General features: G+C 32.6%; 1 protein-coding gene across 1 annotated transcript; it reads right to left on the bottom strand.

Annotated features, from left to right (window-relative positions):
• Nucleotides 1–5,094: 5,094 nt before the first annotated feature.
• Nucleotides 5,095–18,175, bottom strand: LOC132702812 (UDP-glycosyltransferase UGT5-like). Its single transcript, XM_060671605.1, has 4 exons — nucleotides 16,236–18,175; nucleotides 5,712–6,521; nucleotides 5,442–5,661; nucleotides 5,095–5,362 (listed from the first exon to the last, which is right to left on the bottom strand). The coding sequence occupies exons 1-4, from the start codon at nucleotides 16,468–16,470 to the stop codon at nucleotides 5,095–5,097; spliced, it is 1,533 nt and encodes a 510-aa protein (XP_060527588.1). The 5' UTR covers nucleotides 16,471–18,175.
• Nucleotides 18,176–24,646: the final 6,471 nt, after the last annotated feature.

Genomic DNA, 24,646 nt, shown 5'->3' with positions numbered 1-24,646 from the left:
CCGATACTGTACCTATTTGGTTCGGGTTCGGTTGTAAGGGTCTAACCAAAAAATCATTTCTCCAAAACTGTTTATGCAACCGAAAAAATTGTTGAACGAGAAGACGCACAATATTTGGCTCTGAAAAGTTTTGTTCCTGATAATTTTTCAAGAATGTACAGGGTGGGCCGCATTTTCAATAAAACTGAAAAATGGGTACCCCTAATAGTGAAAATTGGCTATAGCTAAAAGACAGTGTTTGAGATATTAGTTTCTTTTTCATGGCGATATAGCCTATATAGACAGCTAAAACTTTTGTATTTATGCTTTTCACCTATTGCAAAGGTTGTTCCCGATATTCCGTGTTATATAAGAAATCTGTTAAGTGTTCTCAATTTGCAGATATCGACTTCAAATTTAGCAGAGATGTAAAAGCCCATGCCCATATTAAAACAGTGAAAATTGGGTGCAATCAAATTTTACCAAGTATTTAAAAAAATATATTTTTTGCTTATTGTGACTTCTAGAAAAATATGCTTTTCTGCATAACCATTGACCGGATCTTCAAAATTTTTTAAGCAACAGACGTAGAAGATCCAGTGCTATAACATTTATTACAGGCATTTTTTCGATTATATACAGGGTTTCCAATTATAGACAAAAATCTAAAAGACTCAGAAAATTGTTTTTTTCTGCTCCGCAGGAGCAAGATAGAAAAACAATGCGTCCCTCTAGGACAACAACCGCGAAGCGGCTTCTTCGCAAAATACAAAGCTGCTTCGCGCTGCGCGCTTCAAACTTGTCCCACCCAGCTATGATCTTTCGAAAGCAATCTTGTTACTTTCGAAAATCGATGAAATCGAATTTTTCGATAGTATCTGCGCTCGTATAAAAAAATTATATCTCGGTAACGTTAAGTCCTATAGGATCGCCGTTGGTACAGAAATAATCACCGCCGAAAAAAAAAAAAAAATTGTCTGTCCGTCCGTTCTCCGTTCTCGTCTTTTGGTTTTTCCTGAATAACTTTCGAACCGTTGAAGCTACAAAATTGAAATTTGCCCCCTTTTTCACGAGGCACATAAGCTTGTAAGAAATGGCCCTGAACCGCCGCCGGTATCGGATAAGTGTCGGAAATTTGAAGCAATCGACTTCATATTTGGCACATATATGCAGCTTTGCCCCGTGAAAATGTCGTCGGTGGGGGGAGGGGGTTTCGGGAAGTTTTCTAAAAAAAATAAAAAATCGCGTATGAAAGGATCTACAAGAAACATCATTTTTCAAAAACTGTGTACGAGACCAAAAAAATTCGTAAACCAGAAGACGCAGAAGATACGGCTCTATAAACTTTTGTTCTTGACAATTTTTCAAAAATATTCAGGGTGCGCCGCAAATACAAAAAAACTTAAAAATGGGTACCCCTATTATTGAAAATTGGTTATAACGGAAAGACTATGATTCGGATCTCACGTTATTTTATATTGCGATATAGCCCGCATGGACAACAAAAACTTTTGTATTTAAGTTTTTCACCTATTGTAGCGGGTGTTCCCCATATTCCGTGCTAAATAAAAAATGTGTTAGGTGTCCTAAATTTGCAGACATCAACTTCAAATTTAGCAGAGAAGTAAAAGTCCGTGTCCACATTTAAACGGTAGAAATTGGACGCAATCCAATTTTACCAAGTTTTTTTAAAATGTTTGAAATTTTTTTTTTGGTAATTTTAGCTTCCAGAAAACTATGTTTGCCTCCATAATCGTTCATCCAACTGGCAAAATTCTGTAAGTGGCAGACGAACATCCAGTGCAATAACATTTATTTCAGGCATTTTTTCGATTATATACATGTTTTCAAATTATAGGCAAAAATCTTTAAAAAAACTAGAAAATTGTTTTTTTATAGAGTAAATTATTAGCCGCATCAAGACCTACAATGTTTGTATTGGCAGTTTTCGTCTATCACATACGCTGCTCGGAATATTTGAAAAAATCCATATTGAAATCATTATTTCGGGGACCGTCAAGGCGAGATGACGTCATTGATTATTACGGCGCACTGCATGGTTTCAGAAAAAACTTATTTTCTCGAAAACCATTTACTATTTTCAAAAAATTCTTAAACCGGGACGCGTGGAAAACCCAGGGCTATAACCTCTACTTCGAACAATGATTGGTATCATATACAGGGTGTGTCGTTTATGGGCAAAAAATCTAAACTATCCTAAAAATTTCCATTTTTGTGGGTAAATTTTTGGCGATAAAAGAGAAACCGTTAAAGATGGGATAATTTTATTTGAACAGAAAAGCGTGTCAATTATACGGGGCGCGAGATATTTGAAAAAATATTATTTCTGCAAATTTTAATATTTGCCGATGTTTGCTGTAACTTTGAAGTTCTTGAATATTCTTGGAATGTTGCATTATTTTTTTTGTTATCTATAGTCCAAGTCATACTTAGAATAGAGTGTGGGGAGTATAGTTAATGCATTTCAAATGGGGGCAAGCTGTGCAGCGTTGCCGAGAATCGCATAGCAGTCCCAGAGTCCGTTTAGCCCAGGTGTGTCATGCAGGTACATAAATTTATTTTTTCTACTCCCTGTAAAATACCTAATTACACACCGATTTAGCGTGCGGGAAGCATCACTTTACCAGGTCAGTTTCGTTTCCCACGGATCCGAGTCACTTCGGACATTTCCGGGATTTTACCTCACTGTTTGAATTTTGACGTTTGTCAATTCTGACGGTCATGTCAGTGAATGTATTCGTGTTGTTTTGAGAAAGCTAACCAAAACTAACTGTCTTAGAAAAAGTATATTATACTGTTTAGTGAGTGATCAAAAGTTGAGTTTAAGTGTAGCTCTGAGTGGCGTTTCAAAACTGAATGGTGTTTCTAAAGAAACAATTTTTAATAGCAAGATAGAGTTCACTCGCGCAAATTGTTCATAATGATTTTTTTCAAAAACAGGACTCGCCAAATTTTTCTTTAAATACCTTAGCTGGATTAATGAAAAATATAGGTTTTTTATATGCGCGTCTGAAGTTATTATTAACCTAATAACCGACTGTATCTCGGCAACTATTCAACATAGATTTTTGAAATATTATAAACATGGCTAAATGAAAAGGCTAGAAATTATTTTCAAGTGTGAGGGATGGTTCCTAGCGACCGCATTTGTAATCTCCAAAAATAAAAATAGAATTTTATCAAAAAAATGACATCTTAATCTTCGATATTTTTTAAACGTCTTCCAGAAATGTTTTTCGGATGTCAAAGAAAGTGGCGGAGGACGTTTTAACTTCAATTTAGAATTAGAAACAGACCAAAAAATTTTCTTTATATTTTTAGATTTAAATTAACACAATTATTTAGAAAGAAGTGCATTTATTATCATTTCATTGTAATTTTGGGTGATAGATAACTTTATGCGTTAAATTTTGGTTACAAGTGTTGTTACAAATGGCAATGAAAAGCAAAAAAAAATCTAGTATAAAATGTTGACTTTAGTAAATATTTTTATTTTTGTATTTTTTTGTTTGTTTTTTTATTGCTACAATCTGCTACCAAGATGGCTATAGAATTAACAAAAGTTGAGCCTCTATTTCATTCCAACTACAAAATTATCTTAAAATAGATATAGTGTCCCATATGGTGCACGCTTTAACGCCGGCACTGTATTATATAAGATGCCCCAATTGCCATGCCGTGGGCCGCAATAGTGGCTCGGTAACTATAAGTACTACAAGGTTGCTCAAATGAGATAAAATGTACAGTTTTTGGGGTATATTAAAAATCCGTTTTCACATCAAGAAAAAAAGTATTTTGTACCGAGCTACTTGAAATCTCAAAAAGTATAATTTTTGCAAGAAATTCGTAATTCGAAATTTTATTTTTTATACGAATATTTAGAATGTAAAATTAGTTAAGCTTTCTCTGGAACTGAAATAATTTTGAAATAAAAACATAGTGTATTTCCATCCAAATCGTTTTTAAGTTGTTTATGCCATTGGTTTCAGCTAAAAAAAAATCCCTTCAATTCTAAATAAAAGATATATTATTAGGTGATGATTCCCTTACTCCAAGAAATAAAAAATTCTCTCAGTGAGCGCCTAAAATGGAGAAATACGAAATATGTCCGAAATTTTAAATGTATATGTTTTGTTGCAGCAAAACAATTTAAATCATACTCAATTTGTCATAGACTTTTTCGGACAATATCCAGAACATGCTAAAATTATAAAAGGATTTTGAGATGGCTTGGAGAAGCCCAAACAACAGTGTATTAGTAAGGAAGAAGCATTAAATATTTTAGTCACCGCAAAATTAAAAAAATATCAATATAATAAATGTCCAAGTTGACAATTTGTAACTACTGTTTTTTTCAAAAATGACTAAAATTACCAAATTTCTACAAAAATATTTGAGTAGGAGCAATATAACTGCGTATAAAAACTCATTTCTAGCTTTTCCAGATTACGCGACACTCTAAATTTTTTTTTTCTTCGAAAAAAATTGTTTGTGTTCACTTAAAATTAAAATTAAATTCTCTATATTCAGGAACAAAAATCGGTTCTGCATTTTATTCAGTGGTGTACCGAGAGACAATGTAACAGGTTTTATCAACCGAAAATACACACCTCTTTCTCTTTTGTGATTTGCTTTTTGGATTGATCTATCCAAAATACACACTTTTTTGCCTCTTCAATTCTTTTCGTATATTTCTTCGTTTTGGAGAATTTGAATCATCATTATTATTATTATTACTATTATTATTATTATCATCATTACCATTATCAATTAAACATAATAAAAAAATCAGAGGCGTGCCTTATCTTGTTGATAAAATTTGTTATAGTGTCTCCTAGTACTCCACCGAACAAATTATACTATACTATACAGAAATAAATATATGGGAGTTATGAGAGTTTTTCTAAACTTGCAGCCGCTTGCCTACCTTAAATAAATTAAAAATTAGTTATTTTAAAAATGTTGAGATAACATTTTCAACCGAGCGACGAAATTTGTTTGAGTCCGACCTGACGGTTGCCCGCCAACAGCTGGTCAGTGGGCTCTATAAGACTTCAGGGGTTAGGTTAAAATTACAAAATGTGAATATAATAGCTAGCTTTTTTTTAGTTTATTTTTCGGCCTCAATATTTTTCCAACAATTTTACTGAATGCATACGAAACGGAACACATGGCGAAAATTATGACTGCAATAACATCTAACATGAGGTATTTGTAGAAAGGCATCCGCGCACCAGCAACACGAAGATGTGGCGCACCTTTTTGCTTAATCACATACCCAACCCAGTAAGCTGCCAATTGAATGGGGCTCACTGGACGATCGTGAAGAACGCTTGACCGATATTTTATGTTATCTCTGTATCTACAACAAATGAAAAACACATTTTATGCACTATATAACACTCCAGTCTTGCAAATATGTCTGTTAATATTTGATTTACTTGGGATTGTCCAGAACATCATTTAAAGCATCCTTAAAGCTCTCCTCGGTGATTTCTGACGGAAACAATTTCCTTCCCAAACCAAGGGATTCCGCATGTGCTGCATTTAATTTTTGGTCTCCCACTGCTGGCAATGCAAGAATAGGCACTCCGTGATAAACAGTCTCGGTAGTACTTAAAAGTCCACAGTGTGTAATGAAGAGTTTCAAGTTTGGATGGGCTAAAAATAGAGCATAAAAAAACACGTGTAAATTATCCCGTTGAACGTACCCAGAATATCTTGTTGAGGAAACCACTTTGATATACGAACGTTCTTCGACTGATCTGGCAAAGTATCCAATGGCCACTTCCAAAGTATTTTTTCCTGCCTGGACCCCAAAACCCTAGAAATTGCTTGGAGAGTGGAATCCGGTAGAAGAGAAGGGTCCACATGGGACCCCAAGCTGAAATATATAACTCCTTCCGTGGCATTATCCATAAATTCCTTCAAGTCTTTAGGAAGTTCATTTGGAGGACGCACGTGATAACCTCCGATATTGATCATATTCGGCACTAGAGGTACTGGTTGCGTAACGCTTTCGTGCGAATTTAAAAGAACTAGTGAGACGTTGTACAATACTTCATCGAAAGCTGGCGCATCCAGGAAGTATTTCTTGACGATTCTACTCTGTTCGGGGTAAAATACGTAATCTAGATTAAATTTGCTGTATGCGGCGAAAACGAAATTGTAAATTCTTTGGAAGAAATTCATTTCGGGTGGAAAGTCTAGAAATATATTTGGTATATAACTGGGAGGCTCGGGATTGCCAACGATATTGTTGATCCAAGGATTGGGGCCCAAACTACTGAAAATTACTAATGGAGCTCTGAAATGACTTGCGAGTATTTTTAGTCCATCGTTCAAACCCTGCTCCATAATGACGGCATCGAAGTGTTCATTGGATTGAACAAGCTTTTGGATATTTGGGTGTTTTAAAACACTATCCGTCAATGCATTGCCCACCTCGTTCATCATGAGTATATGCTGAAACGGAGACTTTTGTTCCATTTGCACTACAGTAAATTTCCCTGCCAATATCCCTGAAAAAAGATTGTGGTGATTTATTATACACGATACAAATAATATAAAAGCTATTATCATTAAATTAATAACATTCTTTCTTCTTCATTATTTTTATCGAAATTGTTTTTTATAAATGAAATGTTTCTGCATTATACGAACGATATATATATATATATATATATATATATATATATATATATATATATATATATATATATATATATATATATATATATATATATATATATATATATATATATATATATATATATATATATATATATTCTCACGTATTGATTCACGGATGGAAAAATGTGATGACACTATATTCCGGGATATCATCCGTTCGCTCGTTGAACTCCGACTGGAATCCTGCAGACGTTTCGCCAAAATCTCACTTGGCATCTTCAATGCTCGCGCTCCGAAAACACTTCGAACACTGGGAGGTTATCGGCGGTGCGTGCGGTATTTATACTCTGAGAGTATAACTCTATTTATACTCTATTTATCTATTTATACTCTATTTATCTATTTATACTCTCAGAGTATAAATACCGCACGCACCGCCGATAACCTCCCAGTGGTCGAAGTGTTTTCGGAGCGCGAGCATTGAAGATGCCAAGTGAGATTTTGGCGAAACGTCTGCAGGATTCCAGTCGGAGTTCAACGAGCGAACGGATGATATCCCGGAATATAGTGTCATCATATATATATATATATATATATATATATATATATATATATATATATATATATATATATATATATATATATATATATATATATATATATATATATATATATATATATATATATATATATATATATATATATATATATATATATATATATATATATATATATATATATATATATATATATATATATATATATATATATATATATATATATATATTTTATAGGATGATTCTTAGGATTTGGTCCACAGTGAACAAAACTCACAAATAATTTTAAAACACTGTAATTGTCATTGACGTTTCGACCGGCAACCCAGGTCTTTCTCAAAAACTGCAAAACAAAGGACAAAAAAAGCGTCTAACACAGAATATCTTAAACAGTAGACATATACGAATTTAAAAATTACAAATATTATAAAAATAAATGACATATATTAGTCATACTCACAAATTTATTATTTTTTTTTTAAATGTCTATTATTAGCGCTGTTTGTGAAAAAGTACCACAACATACATCATTGCCAAAAACAATAACGTTCTTGCCTTGGCGTACGAATCACAAACAGAAGTGGAAAATAAACATTCATTGTATCTGATGTCTTTTTTTTTTTTTTACCTCTTTGTTTTTATTTATTTATTTTTTTAGAGTGTACGTTTGTGTTAAGTTTAAGATCTACTGATACGCAGTGAAGCATCTGAGCATTAAAATGGTCTACTTTAACAATTCGAAATAGATTTCACTCAGGTGTTTTATGTCGGTTTTCGCGTTTATGGCGTTTTTATTCCTTTGAATATGTATCATCTCAATTATTTCCCTTTTTTGTGTGTTTGGTTCGGTAGCAAGTATTTTTGTGTCATCGAAGTTAAAGGTATGTGTTTTCTCCGTTATATGGCTGCTGATGGCTGTTTTATTTTTTTTGTCGTACTTATGATCATTGATGCGGTTCTTCAACAGTTGGCTAGTCTGTCCAATGTACACTTGGTCACAGTCGTTGCATGGTATTTGATATACAATGTGACTTTTTTTATCTTTGGGTATTGGTGTTTTTAGTTTACTGAAATTCCTATTTAACAAATTTTGACCCTTGTGGCAGATTGTTACAGAGCTTCCCTTAAACACATTCGAGATTTTTTCCGATAAATTTGGTATGTATGGCAACGAACAATATTCTCGTTTTGATGGTTGTGTGTTTTCCTTAACAGAAATCTTGTTGTAGAATTTATGTATCCTTCTTTTAAAAATAGAGTTAATTAAGGCACTTGGGTAATTGTTTAGTTTTAGTGTGTACTTAGCCTTATATACAGCTTCTTTTCTGTACTCTGGATCAGATAGATTTATAGCTCTGTCAGCCAACCCGATAATAACAGTCTTTTTTTGTGATATTGGGTGTTGGGAGTGAAAATTAAGGTATCGTCCAGACCATGTATCTTTTGTGTACCACATCGTTCTGATTTTGTTTTCCTTGCGTATTAGTGTCATGTCTAAGAAGTTAATTTTGTCATCTTTTTCATATTCTATGGTAAATTTTATCTTTGTGTGATATGAGTTAAAACTATTCAGAATGAGGTCGCCCTTTTCTTTAGGTATTGCTAGGTATATATATATATATATATATATATATATATATATATATATATATATATATATATATATATATATATATGATGACACTATACTCCGGGATATCATCCGTTCGCTCGTTGAACTCCGACTGGAATCCTGCATCCGACTGGAATCCTGCAAATCCTGCATCCGACTGGAATCCTGCAGACGTTTCGCCAAAATCTCACTTGGCATCTTCAATGCTCGCGCTCCGAAAACACTTCGAACACACTCACACACACTTTTCGGAGCGCGAGCATTGAAGATGCCAAGTGAGATTTTGGCGAAACGTCTGCAGGATTCCAGTCGGATGCAGGATTTGCAGGATTCCAGTCGGATGCAGGATTCCAGTCGGAGTTCAACGAGCGAACAGATGATATCCCGGAGTATAGTGTCATCACATTTTTCCATCCGTGAATCAATACGTGAGAATATATATATATATATATATATATATATATATATATATATATATATATATATATATATATATATATATATATATATATATATATATATATATATATATATATATATATATATATATATATATATATATATATATAATATATATATATATATATATATATATATATATATATATATATATATATATATATATATATATATATATATATATATATATATATATATATATATATATATATATATATATATATATATATATATATATATATATATATATATTTTTTTTTTTTTTTCTTCAATTTCTCTTGGGTATTCGGTCTCTCGAAAACAATTAATGTGATTCTTCTAAATATTTATTAACGTTTCGAACGTAATTTCGATCTTTTTCAAAATATTCTTATTTTGTAGAGGTAACATATAACAATTAATGACATTTGACGTTGTGTTAATATATTAAAAATAAAAATAATTTGTCAGCGAATATTTTACACGGATTGGAATGGCATGCAAACAGGTACGGACGTTTTTTATTATTTTTTTATTATATTGGATAATTTAATTTTGTTAGTTTAAAATTGAATGATATATTTTGTTAAGGTTTTTAGAATCGGTTTTGTAATTAATTGAATTTTTGTTTTTTTGGATTTCTACACTTTCATAAAGTTCTCTTTTTTTGGTGTTAGGTTCTGTTAGTAGGACTTTAACTTTTTGAAAATTAAATGTGTTTGGTGTTTTAGCAATAGGTATGAAGAACTGTTTTGTTTTTTTTGTCATACTTATGTCCGTTGATTCTATTTTTTAAATATTGGCTTGTTTGTCCTATATATACACTGCCGCAATTAGAGCATGGAATTTTATATACTATATTGCTTCTTTTTTCAACTGGAATTTTTGCTTTGAGTTTAGTGAAGAGATATGTTTTTTGTAAATTATAACTTTTGTGTCCTATTTGAATTTTGTGTTCCTTGAAAATGATTTGGAGTTTTTCTGATAATCCAGGTATATATGGTAGCGATATATATTTTCTTTGACAATTTGGCGCTTTGTAGATATAATCCAAACGAATTTTTGCCGCGGTTGATAACTGTTTATGAGAATACATTACTCCAGTCAAAACAGAGGGTTGCAAAACGGGAACATCTCCAAAGAAGGCTAAAACAATTTTATGTGCAAACAATGTTATGGCTACCGTTTTTTTGGGATGTGAGAGAAATTATATACATTAATTACCTGAAAAAGGGTAAGTCTCACTGGTCAATACTACGCACGATAAGGCACTAGTGCATTCGTCGATTGTTTCCAATTGCAGATTTAACCCCCAGCGACTATTACCCGTTTAATAATCTCAAGACATGGTTTGGCGGTAAAAGATTTAAGAGCAACGAAAAAGTTATCGAAGCTGCAAATCAGTATTTTTCGGAGCTTGATGAATCTACTTTTAAAACTGATATAACCTAATTAGAACACCGTTATAAGAAATGTATCAGTTTTGATGGAGATTAAGTTGAAAAATGAAGCAAAAAAATATAAATAAAAATAAAAACATCGTTTTTCTTTGTCAGGTCGGAATTTTTTCACCCCGCCCTATATATGAATGCATGAATATGTTTTTTCTTTATTTGTTTAACATTATTACATTATTAACAAGACAACAAATAAACTATAAACGCGAAACGTCAGTCCTTGGCTAATCAGTCGAAAAGTTAAACCGTGCAGTACGGTAATATAAATATTCTACAAAAACAACACTTTTAATGGCTGATTGCACTTACCTGCTACTCCTCACGTCATAAAAAATGTCCTCAAACTTTTTTTTTTCAAAATCAAAAATTTAATAGATGATTTTAACGATATTCTGGACAAATTAACTACGGAGTATATCTTCAAACTAATAAGTATTATTAGCTACTAAGAACTAACTGCAATTCAATATACTTTAATAATTTACAAGTTATCAAAATGATGCCCCCTACTACGAGGATAATTCTTAAAAAGTGGTTAAAAATTGGAATGGTGTTACTATTTTTATTATTAGTCATAACAATAAAAACATGTACCATATTTTGTATCATTTTGTGATTCATTTTGGAATTAGCCATTATTTGCCCAATATTACAAGAAAATATAACACATAAGTTGAGACTGCAAATGTTGCAAATGTCAACAAAAAAAGTAAAACGATAACATCGTTCTGCTCCAAAAGGTGCAAGCTACTTAACTATAACTTGATGTAACATCAGATGAAACGTAGTAATAACAGTGATTTGAACCGAACATATGAATGGTTATGTAAACACAAAACTTAATATTAACACGTCAAAGTCTAAATTTTGTATTTTTGTGAAAAAAACAAAAGTTGAGTACTGTTAATATAGAAAAAAAAATTGAAACATATAATGAGATGCTGATACCCGAAAATAAAATGAAGTACCTTGGAGTCATGTTATACTCAGAACTAACGCTACGACTGCATGCTGATTTTCACAAAAACTAGGATTTAAATGTAAAATAGGTCTTTCCATGTACACAAAACACCTTTTATATAACAGCATTGCGGCACCTCATCTCAAATTTTGCTCCACACTCCTGTATAACTTACCGAACTATAAGATAAAATGAGTTTCAAGGAATTCAAAATAGAGCATTAAATCGATCTTAAAGTGTAACAGATACACGGTTAAACAAGGAATTATTTATGACGCAAATATTTTTATGTATAAGTTAACAATTAAACTATTACCTAATTACAATGATTTTATTTTAGTAGATCTGTTGTTTGTGGGTTTTGTTTTTTCATGCATTTTGTAAAACTTTGTAAACAATTGTTTTTGTATATGGCATCCCAAACTAATAAATAAATATTATTATTATTATTACGAGTTGTTTATAGTAGATGGCGTATTTAAACGACGTTGGTAACGTACTACGAATTTACTTTTTAGTCCGTGTCCGAGGGATTTTAAAAACATTATTTAGATGGCGCACCTTTTTTATTGTTCTAATACTTTTTGACATGAAGTTAGCTTTTATAAATGTGATGCTCTCTCATCATTAGAGTTATGAAAGCAGATAACGTTATAAAAAAAAAGTACGATATGAGAGATACACGACTTGGATATGTTTGAGATATTGGGAATTGCATGACATAAAAGAACATTGGCCATTGCTTTTCAAATATACTAAAGCGCAGAAAGTTCACTTACTCATTTTTTTTTTAATCATAAGTCAGAAATTCTGACATAAGTCTCTCGTAATGGAGCATCCGATATATAGCCCAATCCATAAAGAATGGGCAATCTCTAAACTGGAGGTACTAGACACCGAAATGTTATGATTAAGCTCAACTTGCCTCATACAAATGTCTCGGACGTTCAATGTTTCACTTTTACTCTAAAATTCCAAGCTCAACTTTGTTTCGATTAGTTAATGTTCACTAGAAAGGAAGGACTGAGGTGATAAAGCGATAATGAACGGGTTTGCAATAGTAGTAGATTCCCAGGGAAGTGTGTGAGATATATGAGATTAGTCAAATTCCATCATTTGAATCATTGCATTTACTGGAAGTCGTGAAACATTGCGCCAGTTTTTGCACAAAATGAGATTTAGATTTATAAACATTGATAAGCGTAGATGCATTAAGGAGATCCAACCCTTGGTGGAGTGGAGACAAATTCATCAATTTTGCGTAGAGAAACGAAATATATATTATTTAGACGAGACTTGGTTCTACACCTACGATGTTGTGGCGCATTTGGACGTATTGCATAATTTTCAAAAAGTTCGCTTGTCATATCCTGATGGTAGTCCAATAGCCAGGATACCACACCACATCTTTCTGGATATGGATGAATGGATATTCTCTTCCTGTAGATTCAGGTATAGGGTTATATTTTATACTTGCGCAAGGTTATACCACCTACAGGGGTTAACTGGAGTCACCGAGAAAAAATGTTAATACGAAAATTGTATAAGTTTTTTATTTTGAAAGAGAACACCCTGTATATTTTATGTTACGACAAAAGATCTCTTTCTCCTGATTGATATTTGGTTAAGCCGTTCTTTAATTATTTAAATTTTTGACTAACCAAACAGATGTTGATGGAGTTGTCCAGGCGTTCAGTGTGATACATTGTTACTTTAAATCGACGCATTCGGTTAGGAAAATGGATTACTTGGAGGAAGAAAAGCTTCTAGTATTTCGTTATTATTCCAATAACAATAGAAATAGCTGCAGTTGAACGGCAATATCGTCAGATTAATCCTGAGCAAGCCCCTCATCTGGCAATTTAATGAAACCGAAAGTCTCAGTCGACAAAAAAGAATCGTTGTTAGAAATGAAGATGACAACATATTAAATTAATTTTATATTATTTTTTAGGAAATTCTGAAAGTTCAATCTCAATTGTTGCCACATTATTTGGTAAATGGAAATCCACGTGAAATTCAACCCGTAAAAATAGAGGGTCGTAGATCAACTTTTCTTGATGGATATCTGACGGGCAATCGATATTTAGATTTAACTCAAAATATCGTGGAAAAGTATTTGGAAATTCTTCCAGTTCGCTAATACATTACATATATAGGCAATAAGATGGGGTACCACCCCACAGTTACTGAATACCTAAATGACAACTAAATGTTCGGACGATGTAAAAAATGATAAAAAAAGACATTTTTATATGTATTTAAAATTTACGCACATTACGATAGCGCTTTCTGTTCAGGCCGACCCCGTAAAATTACTGAAAGAGATCGTCATATTCTGGTCAAGATTTGTAAAACTAGCAGACGAAGCGTTTTACGGCAAATTCAAGCCCAATGGAATCACGAGGCAAACTTAAATGTCTCCATGGAATGTTGTAGACAATAAATGCACAAGTCTGGTTTGAGTTTTTATAAGGTAAGATTATAATTTTTCCTGTTTCAATATAAAAATTATTAATATTCTATGATCTACTTTTGTTAAAGGCAAAGGAAAAACCACTATTAACGTCTATTCTGAAGAAAAAATGTTTGGATTGGGCAAAATCTAAAATATCCTGGACAACGGAAACGTGGAGTAACGTTATCTTCAGCGACGAATCAAAATTTGATGTGTGTGTAGGTGATTTTCGAAAAAGGGTGATTCGTTCAAAATCTTTCCTTTCACAAAGATTGTCTAAAGCGCACCGTAAAATTTCACCAGGGTGTTATGATATGGGGGTGTATGAGTGGTAAAGGGGTTGGCAACTACGAGTTTATTGATGGTACTGAAAATGCAGAAAAATGCCAACAAATTTTATCAAGAGGTTTGATTCCATCAATAGAAGGATCTTGGTTTATGTGGTTACAAAATCCAACTCGTGCAAGAATTGAAGCCAAACGATCATCAAGTAAGGCGTAGATTTGTCGAATGGGCCCAAAACGAGATTGCCGTTGTTCCCGATTTTAATAAGCGAATTTTGTTTAGCGATCAAGCGCACTTCTGGTTGAATGGCTACGTCAACAAACAAAACTGCCACATTTGGAGCGAAGCCAATCCTCAAGTGTATGTTGAAACAACGTGACATCCAGAAAAACCGATTATTTGGTGCGCTGTATGGACTGGTGGAATCATTGGTCCGTACTTCTTCGAAAACGATGATGGCCAGAACGTTACAGTCAATAGCGATCGGTATAGAGCTATGATTACTAACTCTTTCGTTCCAGAATTGAATAACCATGATGTCCAGGGGATGTGGTTTCAACACGACGGCACAACATGTCACACAGATCGTGCCATAATCAATTTATTGAAAGACAGGTTTGGTGACCGCCTAATTTCACGTTTTGGACCTGTGAATAGGCCTCCAAAATCCTGTGATTTAACACCGCTAGACTACTTTCTGGGAGGCTATGTAAAATCATTGGTCTATGCGGATAAGCCACAAACGCTTGACTATTTGGAAGACAACATTCGCCGTGTTATTGCCGATATACGGCCACAAATGTTGGAAAAAGTCATCGAAAATTGGATGTCCAGATTGGACTACATCCGCGCCAGCCGTGGCGGTCATATGCCAGAAATCATATTTAAAATGTAATGCCACAAGATTATCTTTCGGATAAATAAAATTTATGTTAATCGAATAATCCATCGTTGTTTTATTGCAACTTAAAGTTCTATACATCGAAAAAAAAACACCCCTTAGTAATGCTAGTTATCAGAGCATTTTAGAAAAAAAGGACAAACGAATAAGAAAGAACTATTACAAGAGTTCCTTATTTAGGCATGACCTTTATTTTCATAAGATAATTATACAAGAAAACAACTAATTGTTATGGTTAACCAAATAGTATGATAAAACTTATTTCGAGAACGATATCATAAGAAAATGCGTTATTCTAACCACTATCATTTATCACTTATCAATTAGTCGCAATAATATAAATTCAAAAATGCCGGCCCATGTAATTGATGAAATGAAATGAAATGAAATGAAATGAAATGAAATGAAATGTGAATTAATGTCAGAGAGCAGTAATTATAAAAAAAAACTTGAGACAACCTCGGGGACAACGTAAGACTGTAATTATATTCTTGGTTGATAATGACAGCATATATTCAAAATATTCCGACGACTAATTTTATTGAATATGCCACTTACTTGTTTATGTATTCGCGTATTTTGTGTTTCAATTGCCTTATTAGTACCCTGGACCGGTTTGATTTATTAACCGAAAAGTGGGCAGCGAAAACCGTTATTACATTGAATTACATTGAATTTATACCAATTTTTCGAAAATATTGAAGGTCTAATAAAATATTTAAATAGGAAAGCTTGTGCTTCAGTGTAGTATACGTGTAATGCCACGACAGCCGCAAGGCGGGAAAAGTCGTAAAATCCTCTACGTATGTATCTACGTACGTATCTAATCATCGAAGAAGAATTTGGGCGTCTGTCCGGTAAAACGCCAGTATTTTTTAGGACACCTGATTTAATCGAAGCCACTTTTGAAATGTATTATATAGTTACGCTTACGTTGATATTCCTCCAAAAATCCAGTGAGTACAATTTTTCTGTAGCTCGTCGGAGGAGTTTTATCTTCAAAAAGTCCCACGTAGGTGACATCGAACCCATGTTCGGCAAGCCCTTTTACCAACGCTGTCCCTAAAATATCGTGACTTCGTGTCGGCAAAGTAAAGAGCACCAATAGTCGATGACACTTCACCCCAAACACGAGATGAAACACTAATAGAAATTTAAATAGACGCATGTTTAATTTGCCAGACGTGCACTAATAAGTTTGTCGGATAGTCAGCATTATTTATTTGTCGCTAAAGTCGGTATAATGATTATTTGTAACGGGTCGGCACTGCTATTTACTTGGTGTAAGCGTTTATTAAATATGCGATAAATTTTAACATTTCAGGAGATTTTTTCAACTGTTGCATTAAAAAAAAGATTGTTTAAACTGAGGTTAAAGAGTTCGATCACTTGATGAAGCTTTTCTTAAAGATACATTGTCTAATTTTCTGGTAATTCAGTTAATTGCGAGGATTCAATCGTTAAAATTTGTTTTTGGCCAACCGCTAATCTTGTTTAGTTATCTAGTTACGTTTGCCTTAGTTTAAATGATATGAATAAAATATCGTAAATGTATATCTGTTGGAGAATGTTGTAATAACTGATAAAGGTTATCATCAAATATAAACCATACAGAGTGAGTCAATTTTCAAATTTTGTATCCAATTTTACGCACACCTAATACCTATCTCTTAATTTTCATGGGCAAAAAAAATAGAAAACAGGAATTTAATTTTAAAATGAACCAGTAAGTAGCTTGTTAAGTACAGTAACGAAAGTGAATATCGCGACTCTAAATGAAATTCAGAGAATTGAACTTTTGAATTTTTTGTTATTTGTTGTGTCGATCGGTTTAAAAACTTTTCCAAAAACTTTCTCCCCAGATTTTCATTACTTTACTTATTTTTGTTCTAATTCAAAATTTAGAAACTTCGTTTTTTTATTATACACATTTTATTTTGATTAATTCCCAGTGGAAAACATTGAATACTTATATTGTTCTTATTTTTTCCGGGAAATGTCGTATTGAAGTATAAGATTTTTTATCGGGCATATCAGACTGATTTGGATTAGAAACTGCAAAATAGGAATTAAGGGATTTTGAAAAAATTGAAATATATTATTTTGTTATTCAAAACCCAAGCCGAAAAATTTATTTTTTGTGGATGTTGTGTATGATTGTTTCACGGATCCCAATTATTTGTACTCCAATACCTACAATTTTATTAAGTTTATTTACCGTACTAATTAAACAAAAATGAGCTTCATCACTTAACAGTACTTGTATTTCGATCATAGTTTTATAAAACTGTGGTATACTGTTGGGATCATCTTCGTTCAGCTCCTGTAGTAATGTCACCTTGTGCGGGTTGTCCGATCTCAAAACTCGAACTTTAAATTTGCCGCAAGGGTGCGACTGTATTCGCATGCGCGGTAGTTGTGCGATCACGCCACCTGTGGCGAGAAAAACAGTATGCGTTTGAGTATGTATCCGTAAGCAGCATGAGTATGTATTCGTAAGGCATATGTACGAGTGTCGTGTAACAACAATAAATGTTCAGTTCACTTTTGAAGTATTCAATCAATCAATGGTCCTTCACCAGCGCAACTAGGTGGTTAATGGCAAGTGCGTAAATTAGTACGTGCACCATAAGACCCCACACGGGTGATTATTTAATACATGCAAAGCTATTTTCTAGCATCACTATTTGAAACTACTTCAGAAGATGCAACTTCACCTAATATGTTTCATCTTGTTTTCTTGTTAGTTTTTGTTTTGATTCAATAAATTTTCTCTGAATTTTGCTCACTGTGGAGCTTGTAATGTCCCTTTGTGGATATTGTGAGTGAAACAAATTACAAAGTTCTTCTTGAGTTCTCGTTTCGTCGCCATATCCAATAAAAATTAATCAATTCTCTGGGTTTCATTTAGAGCGCAACAGACAGAAGAAATTTATGTCTGTTTTTTGTTCTTGTCTTATTCATTCACTGTATAATATCCCACACGTTCTGATTTTCGCGATAATATGGTTTCTTTCTATGAGCTATACTAGCTTTTTTCTTTTACTGTGAAAGTCCGTCCACGTTTTGAGGAAAACGCCTAGTGTAAACAAAAACTTTTAAAATCCGGTACTTTTTTTGCAACATTTTGACACCAAAATTTTTAAAATCTGTTAAAAAATTAGCTCACATGAAGAAAAAAAACAGATAAGTAAATACACATATATTTTCGTGTCGTGTGTAAAAGCTCATTTTGATTATTCAGTTACTTGTTCCAAATTGAACTGCAAGTCAAGCGCTGTTCGACCAAATGTATTACCTTTAAAACAATATATAAAAATAACAAAACAAAAATCGTCCAAGAATTCTAGGACATAAACTTAAATAAACGCTGGACAAACGGCTAACCAACCACTCCAGGAGCTACTGTCCTGCTAGTTCCAATTCTGGCACTGGTTTACTGCAAAAAATGTTAAAGAAAAAATTATATACCTCATTTTGAAACAACATTTTTCCATATTTTAGCAGCCTGCTCTATATTATTGCCTACGATGAGATAAGATAAGGTTGAATATTTTCAATAGGTGACGACTGTTTTGAAGGTTAGGTGTCTTATAACAATAGGATTACTTGAGTTACATACATGCAAGGGTCTAAATTATACTTCTGCCGGTTGATGGCGCTCATTACTAGTTTATTTTGTTTATTTTCCAAAAAGTTTGCTATTCAGTTTAAATGAGAATTAAATTCTCTGTACGAGAATTCAGAAGAAAAATCGGCTCTGCATTTTGTTCAGTGGCGTACCGGGAGATAATTTAACAGGTTTTATCAACTAAAATTACACGTCACTCACTCTTTTGTGATTTCTATTTGCTTTTTAGACTGAACAATCCAAAATAACACGTTTTTATTTCTTCAATTCTTCTCGTATATTCCTTCATTTTCGAGAATATAAATAAAAAAAATTGTTTGGACTTCAGTGATGTTCGAAAATGAAAAAATATACGAATTTAATTGAAGACATGAAAAAGTCTTATTTTTCCTTGCTTAATCTAAAAACCAAAATTAACATTACAAAAAAGTCAGACGCGTGAGTATTTTTTGTATATAAAATTTGTTAAAGTATCTCCAAGTACCCCACCGAACAAAACAGTTTTTTTTTTGCTAAATATATAGAATTGAATTCTCGTTTTCACTTTACAGAAATAAATATTGATTTCATTTGATTTTTTTGAAAAAATTCGTTATAGTGACAGTTAGGGCCATCTAACGGCGACAGTATAAGGCTTAAAGGCTTCTTGAAGGGCTAATCACAGTCGTTCAAATAAGATCTAGTTATGAGAGTTTTTCTATATTGAAGTTCACGCTTCCCCATCACCTTATTTGAAGAGAACAAAAAAAATTGAAGACAAAAGTTGTGCGTGATATGCGTGGGAATGGAGTAGAACTAGTGTCGATATAGTTCATTTGTGTAAGTTATAGAGAAAATAGTAATTTTTATTTTTGCTGGACCAATAGAGCCCCTAGCTAATGCAAAGAAAATTTACAGCATTTTCACGTGGTCAATTTTATTATTAAATTTTTTGCGCCGCGTTATTTAGCCTTGTGGTGTGTGAGATACAGCCGCTATCTCGTTTAATTAAATATGTTTGATACCGCACCTGATTGTTGCCCGACGCCGGTGGGCTCCGTAAGACTCCACACTGTATTGTCAGGGTGACTTGGATTATGGCCACTAGCTTTAGGTTAATATATATAATATTATAGCTATAATATTATAGCTAGCTCTTTTTAATACACAATAACGCGTTTTACCACAAACCGAAACTCAATTTTACATACTCGACGCGCGTTTCGCCAACCAAGTTGGCATCTTCAGGAGAAGATTAAAACTGTTTTAATCTTCTCCTGAAGATGCCAACTTGGTTGGCGAAACGCGCGTCGAGTACGTAAAATTGAGTTTCGGTTTGTGGTAAAACGCGTTATTGTGTGTTAGTGCAGTGCCGACGGTTCCGGTTAAGAGTTTGAGCTCTTTTTAAGTTTAATTTTCAAACAACGTAAAAATTAAGACTGGAATAACATCTAACATAAGGCAACACGAAGATGTGGCGCATCCTTGTGCTTCATCACATACTTCATCCAATAAGCTGCTTGTTGAATGGAGCTCATGGGTCGATCGTGAAGAACACTTGACCGATAGTTTATGTTATCTCTGTATCTACAACTAATGAAGAACACAGTTTCCATCGTAATTATTTATTAATTATAAAACTTTCTCATATTAATTGAAATTAAATGGAACCTATTTTTTTTGAAACGGTTAAATTTATGAACAAATGTCAGGAACAGCTATAGCCTCATCATTATCACTAAAATTATGGAAACGCTACGTTGATGATACTTTTGTTATGGTCAAGAATCTCTCCATAACACAGGTTTTAAAAAATAATAATAAATCTCCCATTCTGATCGGTCAAAATCCGTTGCTAGGGTAAATACCTATTATTTTACATTTCAATCGCAAAAATGTATCATTGATTTGCGGATAAAATTTTATGAACAGAAAATGTTTGACTTTGAACAAAATTGAAATAATTGATAACTCGAAGATTAAAATAATTGCAATTGGCTTTAATTATTTATGCTTCAGTGTTCAAAATAATGGTGTATGTGCAAGGAAAAGTAAACAAAGAGCTTAACTTTGACAATATGAGTTATTTCTTGAGAATATTTTCATATGCCGTAGGCATACGAGTATAACAAAGTTTATTTGTCCTAATTATATCTTCAAACATTGCCCAGCTGCAAACTCACCACATAACAAGAATTTCAACATATTGAATTAAAAGTTGACATCTGACTGTCTGTCGCAATAGTACGGGATTGGTCGATATCTTCGAAAAGGCTGACATACAATAATGTATAAAATATTTATATTTCTGTTTTTTTCTTGTGTTATTTCAAGTGCTACAATACTTTTTTTTGTGCGAACTTACAGAAGGAAACAATCAATGCATTTGATTTTGATTGGAAAGGTTTTGACTATTTGACTTTTTTTTTATAATTCTACCTATGCGAACAAATACAATTTACAATTTTAATCATCTTTTAATTATTGTTTTTATTAAATGTATTACTACGGTCACTACAAACATTTCGAATTCACATATAAAAAAAAATTGAAGGGAAAAGTTAAACATAAAATTTCTCAAAAGATATTTCCCCAAAGCGCTTAACTAACGCTCTGTATAATATATCTGGTTGCTCACTGTGAATGATCTATTTGAAATATGCTGGGAACATTATTAATTCCCACTAAGTTGGTATTACCTCAACTACATAGGCGTAGATTTTTAGGTTTATAATATTGCATCTAATTTTGTTTTTTAATACGGCCCATATCATTTTTATAGGATCGAAATTACTATGATGGTCTTTAAAACTTTTAATTTTCAAGTTCACTTGTAATGTTCTGAGCCGTACTTCACTTTTTTTTTGCTGAAAGCACCCCACTTTTCCTTCAGTCACAGTGTAAAACGCAGTTCGATGAAGACTTTTGCCACTCTTTCTTTATAGAGTTATGATGGTCGAATCAAGCCTCCTCTAAATAATAAATATTTCTTTGATAAATTTGAGGTATATATTTTCTTTAGTTTTGTGCATTTCGTGCAGAAATCGGCGCAATGTCTTACGACTGCCAGTATATCGGCCATTTTTTTTTAACTTTTGTTGCAATAATTCAAGTGGCGGAAACTGATACTGTCAAACATCGCACCAACTTCCCCACTTCTCTGCGAATCCAATCTATGTCACTATACTTAAGCACTTTCATTATCTCTTGTCAAATCGTTCCTTCTTTTTTAGTGAATCATGTGACTCCGCTGCAATATAAATATACATTATAAAATATTCATTATCCTTCTTTGCTATGTTAAAACTTCAGGAATATTATAATAAACGTTTACTGATGTTTTTTGAATTTAACTACGTAGCAACTGCATGTGCTATTGTCCGATAATAAAGACAACATTATTAGTATTATATAAATTTTTCCTTCATATACTTCTCAGAGCACATATTCAAATGGTTTTGGTTCATTACTCCCCTTCATTCCGTTATCTAAATTGTCTTCAACTCACGGTCACAAAGAATAATTGTAACACCACTAATGGCCTAGCGTAATTGATTTAGAAATTTCTAAGGTGTCGACACTACTAAAATAAAAATACCTCCCTATACTGATAAACGGTTTATTGAAGGTAAAATGCACTCCGTTTAAGATAAGTTATTGAATTTTTTAGATGGCACGGTGTTCTAATATAAAATTCAATATTCGTAACCCAGATTATTGAAGTTTCCATATACCTCTCTTTTTCTCTTTGAAATAAAAATATGATGGATGGATAAATATGATGATATATCAGCATCGGAGTAATAAAACAAGAATGGCAGATAGGTACAGAACTTGCGTATTATAATGTGAGTATTTAAGGGAGCATGTGCTATAGAAAAGTTGTTCATAATTAATAGCAAAATCCAATTCCACAACGGAAAATATAACCTTACTGTGTGTGCGTAAGAACATCTAAACAAGTAGTTCGAGTTGAATGCTAAATGAAAATTTTGTAAATGCATATTCGATATATGTCTGCCCTCCCTCCACGCATGAAGATGGAAAATGTAAAAACTGTATGAATGGTTTAGTAGGTTAGCTGGGGTTATCCATTTCCGAACTCAGGGTAATGGCTGGTACACAATAAAAATATTGCGACTTTCAAGGCAAGTCATTTTAACACGATGGTTCAATTGCTAGTACATTCTTTAAATCTTGTTTACTTATACTACCCCTGAAGATGAAATAGAATATTAGGTGTAGCTTTTTTTCTGTATATGTACATGAGTAAATGAAATAAAAATTAATCAAATATTTATGTTCGAAGTAGATAATTAGCCAATACTTGTTAATAGCAATATAACGTCTGCGTCTAAAATTCATATATATTTTGGCAGTATATTTTATAAATTATAGTCGTTTTCTATGGATTTACGATTTAAAACTAAAAAATGAATATAAAAAACATTATTCTCAAAATGAATGGTTACAAATTAACATAAAATAACGCAATTCAGTTGTGGAAGTTAATTAGAAAAAAGAGAAAATTAGTTGCTGATCAATTTGATTTTATATCAGGACACCTACAAGAATGGAACAGACAAGAACTGCAAGTATTTGCAATAACGGTAATACAAATTCGTGATTAAACAAAATACGGATTCCAACGAAAATAACTAAAACAATATACAAGCAAGTTGTTAATGGTAACCGACAGAGAAGGTCCCTATAATGGAGACCTTATTTTACGTAATAGCTAAAACGATAGAATTAAAATTTATACTCTGAAGGTGAACCGAATTCAAATATTTTGTATTATTAATAAATATACTTGGTTGAGATCATTTTCCCTAGTGATTATTTTTTTTAGATCTGTCTGCAAATAAGTTTGATAGTTGCATATATATAAAAACCTTGAAAATTTGGTTACCTTTCATCAGTTACAGCTCCAAATGCTCTGTCGATTTTTGGCATATTTTTCTGTACCATAATTAAACAATTTAAGATTTTTAGGAGAATATTTATACAGCTAACTTTTAATTAAAGTTTTATAGCATTTCTCTTTGTAAGTAAAGCATTTTCTTCGGTGGTCATTTCTGAATTTTGCATTCTTTTATTAAATCTACGGCTGGCTGTTAAAATAGCATCATCTTGACATGCATTTGCATATCATTAAATCGTCTGCAGACTTTCATTTTCAACTAATAAAAATATTAAGAAAATAATGTTGAACTTCATTTGTTTTTATTGAACAAGATTAATTCCTAGATGCTAGTAATTGTAATACTATTATTGTCCTTATTTTTCCTGCGATGACAGCAAGGATTCACTTTGCTAAAGATGCACTTTATATTCGCGAAATGAGAGCAAGGTAGCAATTGATATTAATACGTAATAATAAATAAAAATTTCACACAGCATCTTAAAGTGACTTTTGGATGACTTCTAATAGACCATGTACGGAAATGTGCTCGGAAATGTCAAAAAAGGTGATATTGACAGAATAATGTGAGTATTTCGCAAAAGAGTCATTGGTAGGAAAGAGGTTTTTACATTCGTATTTCGTCGTTTTCCCAGAACATTTAAAGAGATCTAGGTATATAATACAGGCGTAAAAATGCCGCATCCAAACTTATATGCGGTCTTTCAGCGGCCATATTGGTTGTTGAATACCACAAGGTCATGTTGAATGCATCTTGTCACAATTTTTTTCGTAGTTGCTTCATAAGTTTATGTATTATTGGCATAGGCA

The sequence above is a fragment of the Cylas formicarius genome, unplaced genomic scaffold, assembly GCF_029955315.1.
Source record: "Cylas formicarius isolate icCylForm1 unplaced genomic scaffold, icCylForm1.1 PGA_scaffold_6__28_contigs__length_40554024, whole genome shotgun sequence".
Classification (NCBI taxonomy): domain Eukaryota; kingdom Metazoa; phylum Arthropoda; class Insecta; order Coleoptera; family Brentidae; genus Cylas; species Cylas formicarius.
Note: the sequence above shows the minus strand (reverse complement) of the source record. Positions and strands in the feature narration are given on the sequence as shown.

Excerpts from the sequence above, each read along its gene's own strand:
- LOC132702812 (XM_060671605.1), bottom strand. The coding sequence starts at position 16,470 with ATGCGTCTATTTAAATTTCTATTAGTGTTTCATCTCGTGTTTGGGGTG. Across the intron at positions 6,522-16,235 it reads ATTTTTGGAGGAATATCAAC|GGATATTGGCAGGGAAATTT; the intron begins GTAAGCGTAACT and ends ATCTTTTTTCAG. Across the intron at positions 5,363-5,441 it reads GATGTTCTGGACAATCCCAA|ATACAGAGATAACATAAAAT; the intron begins GTAAATCAAATA and ends CATTTGTTGTAG.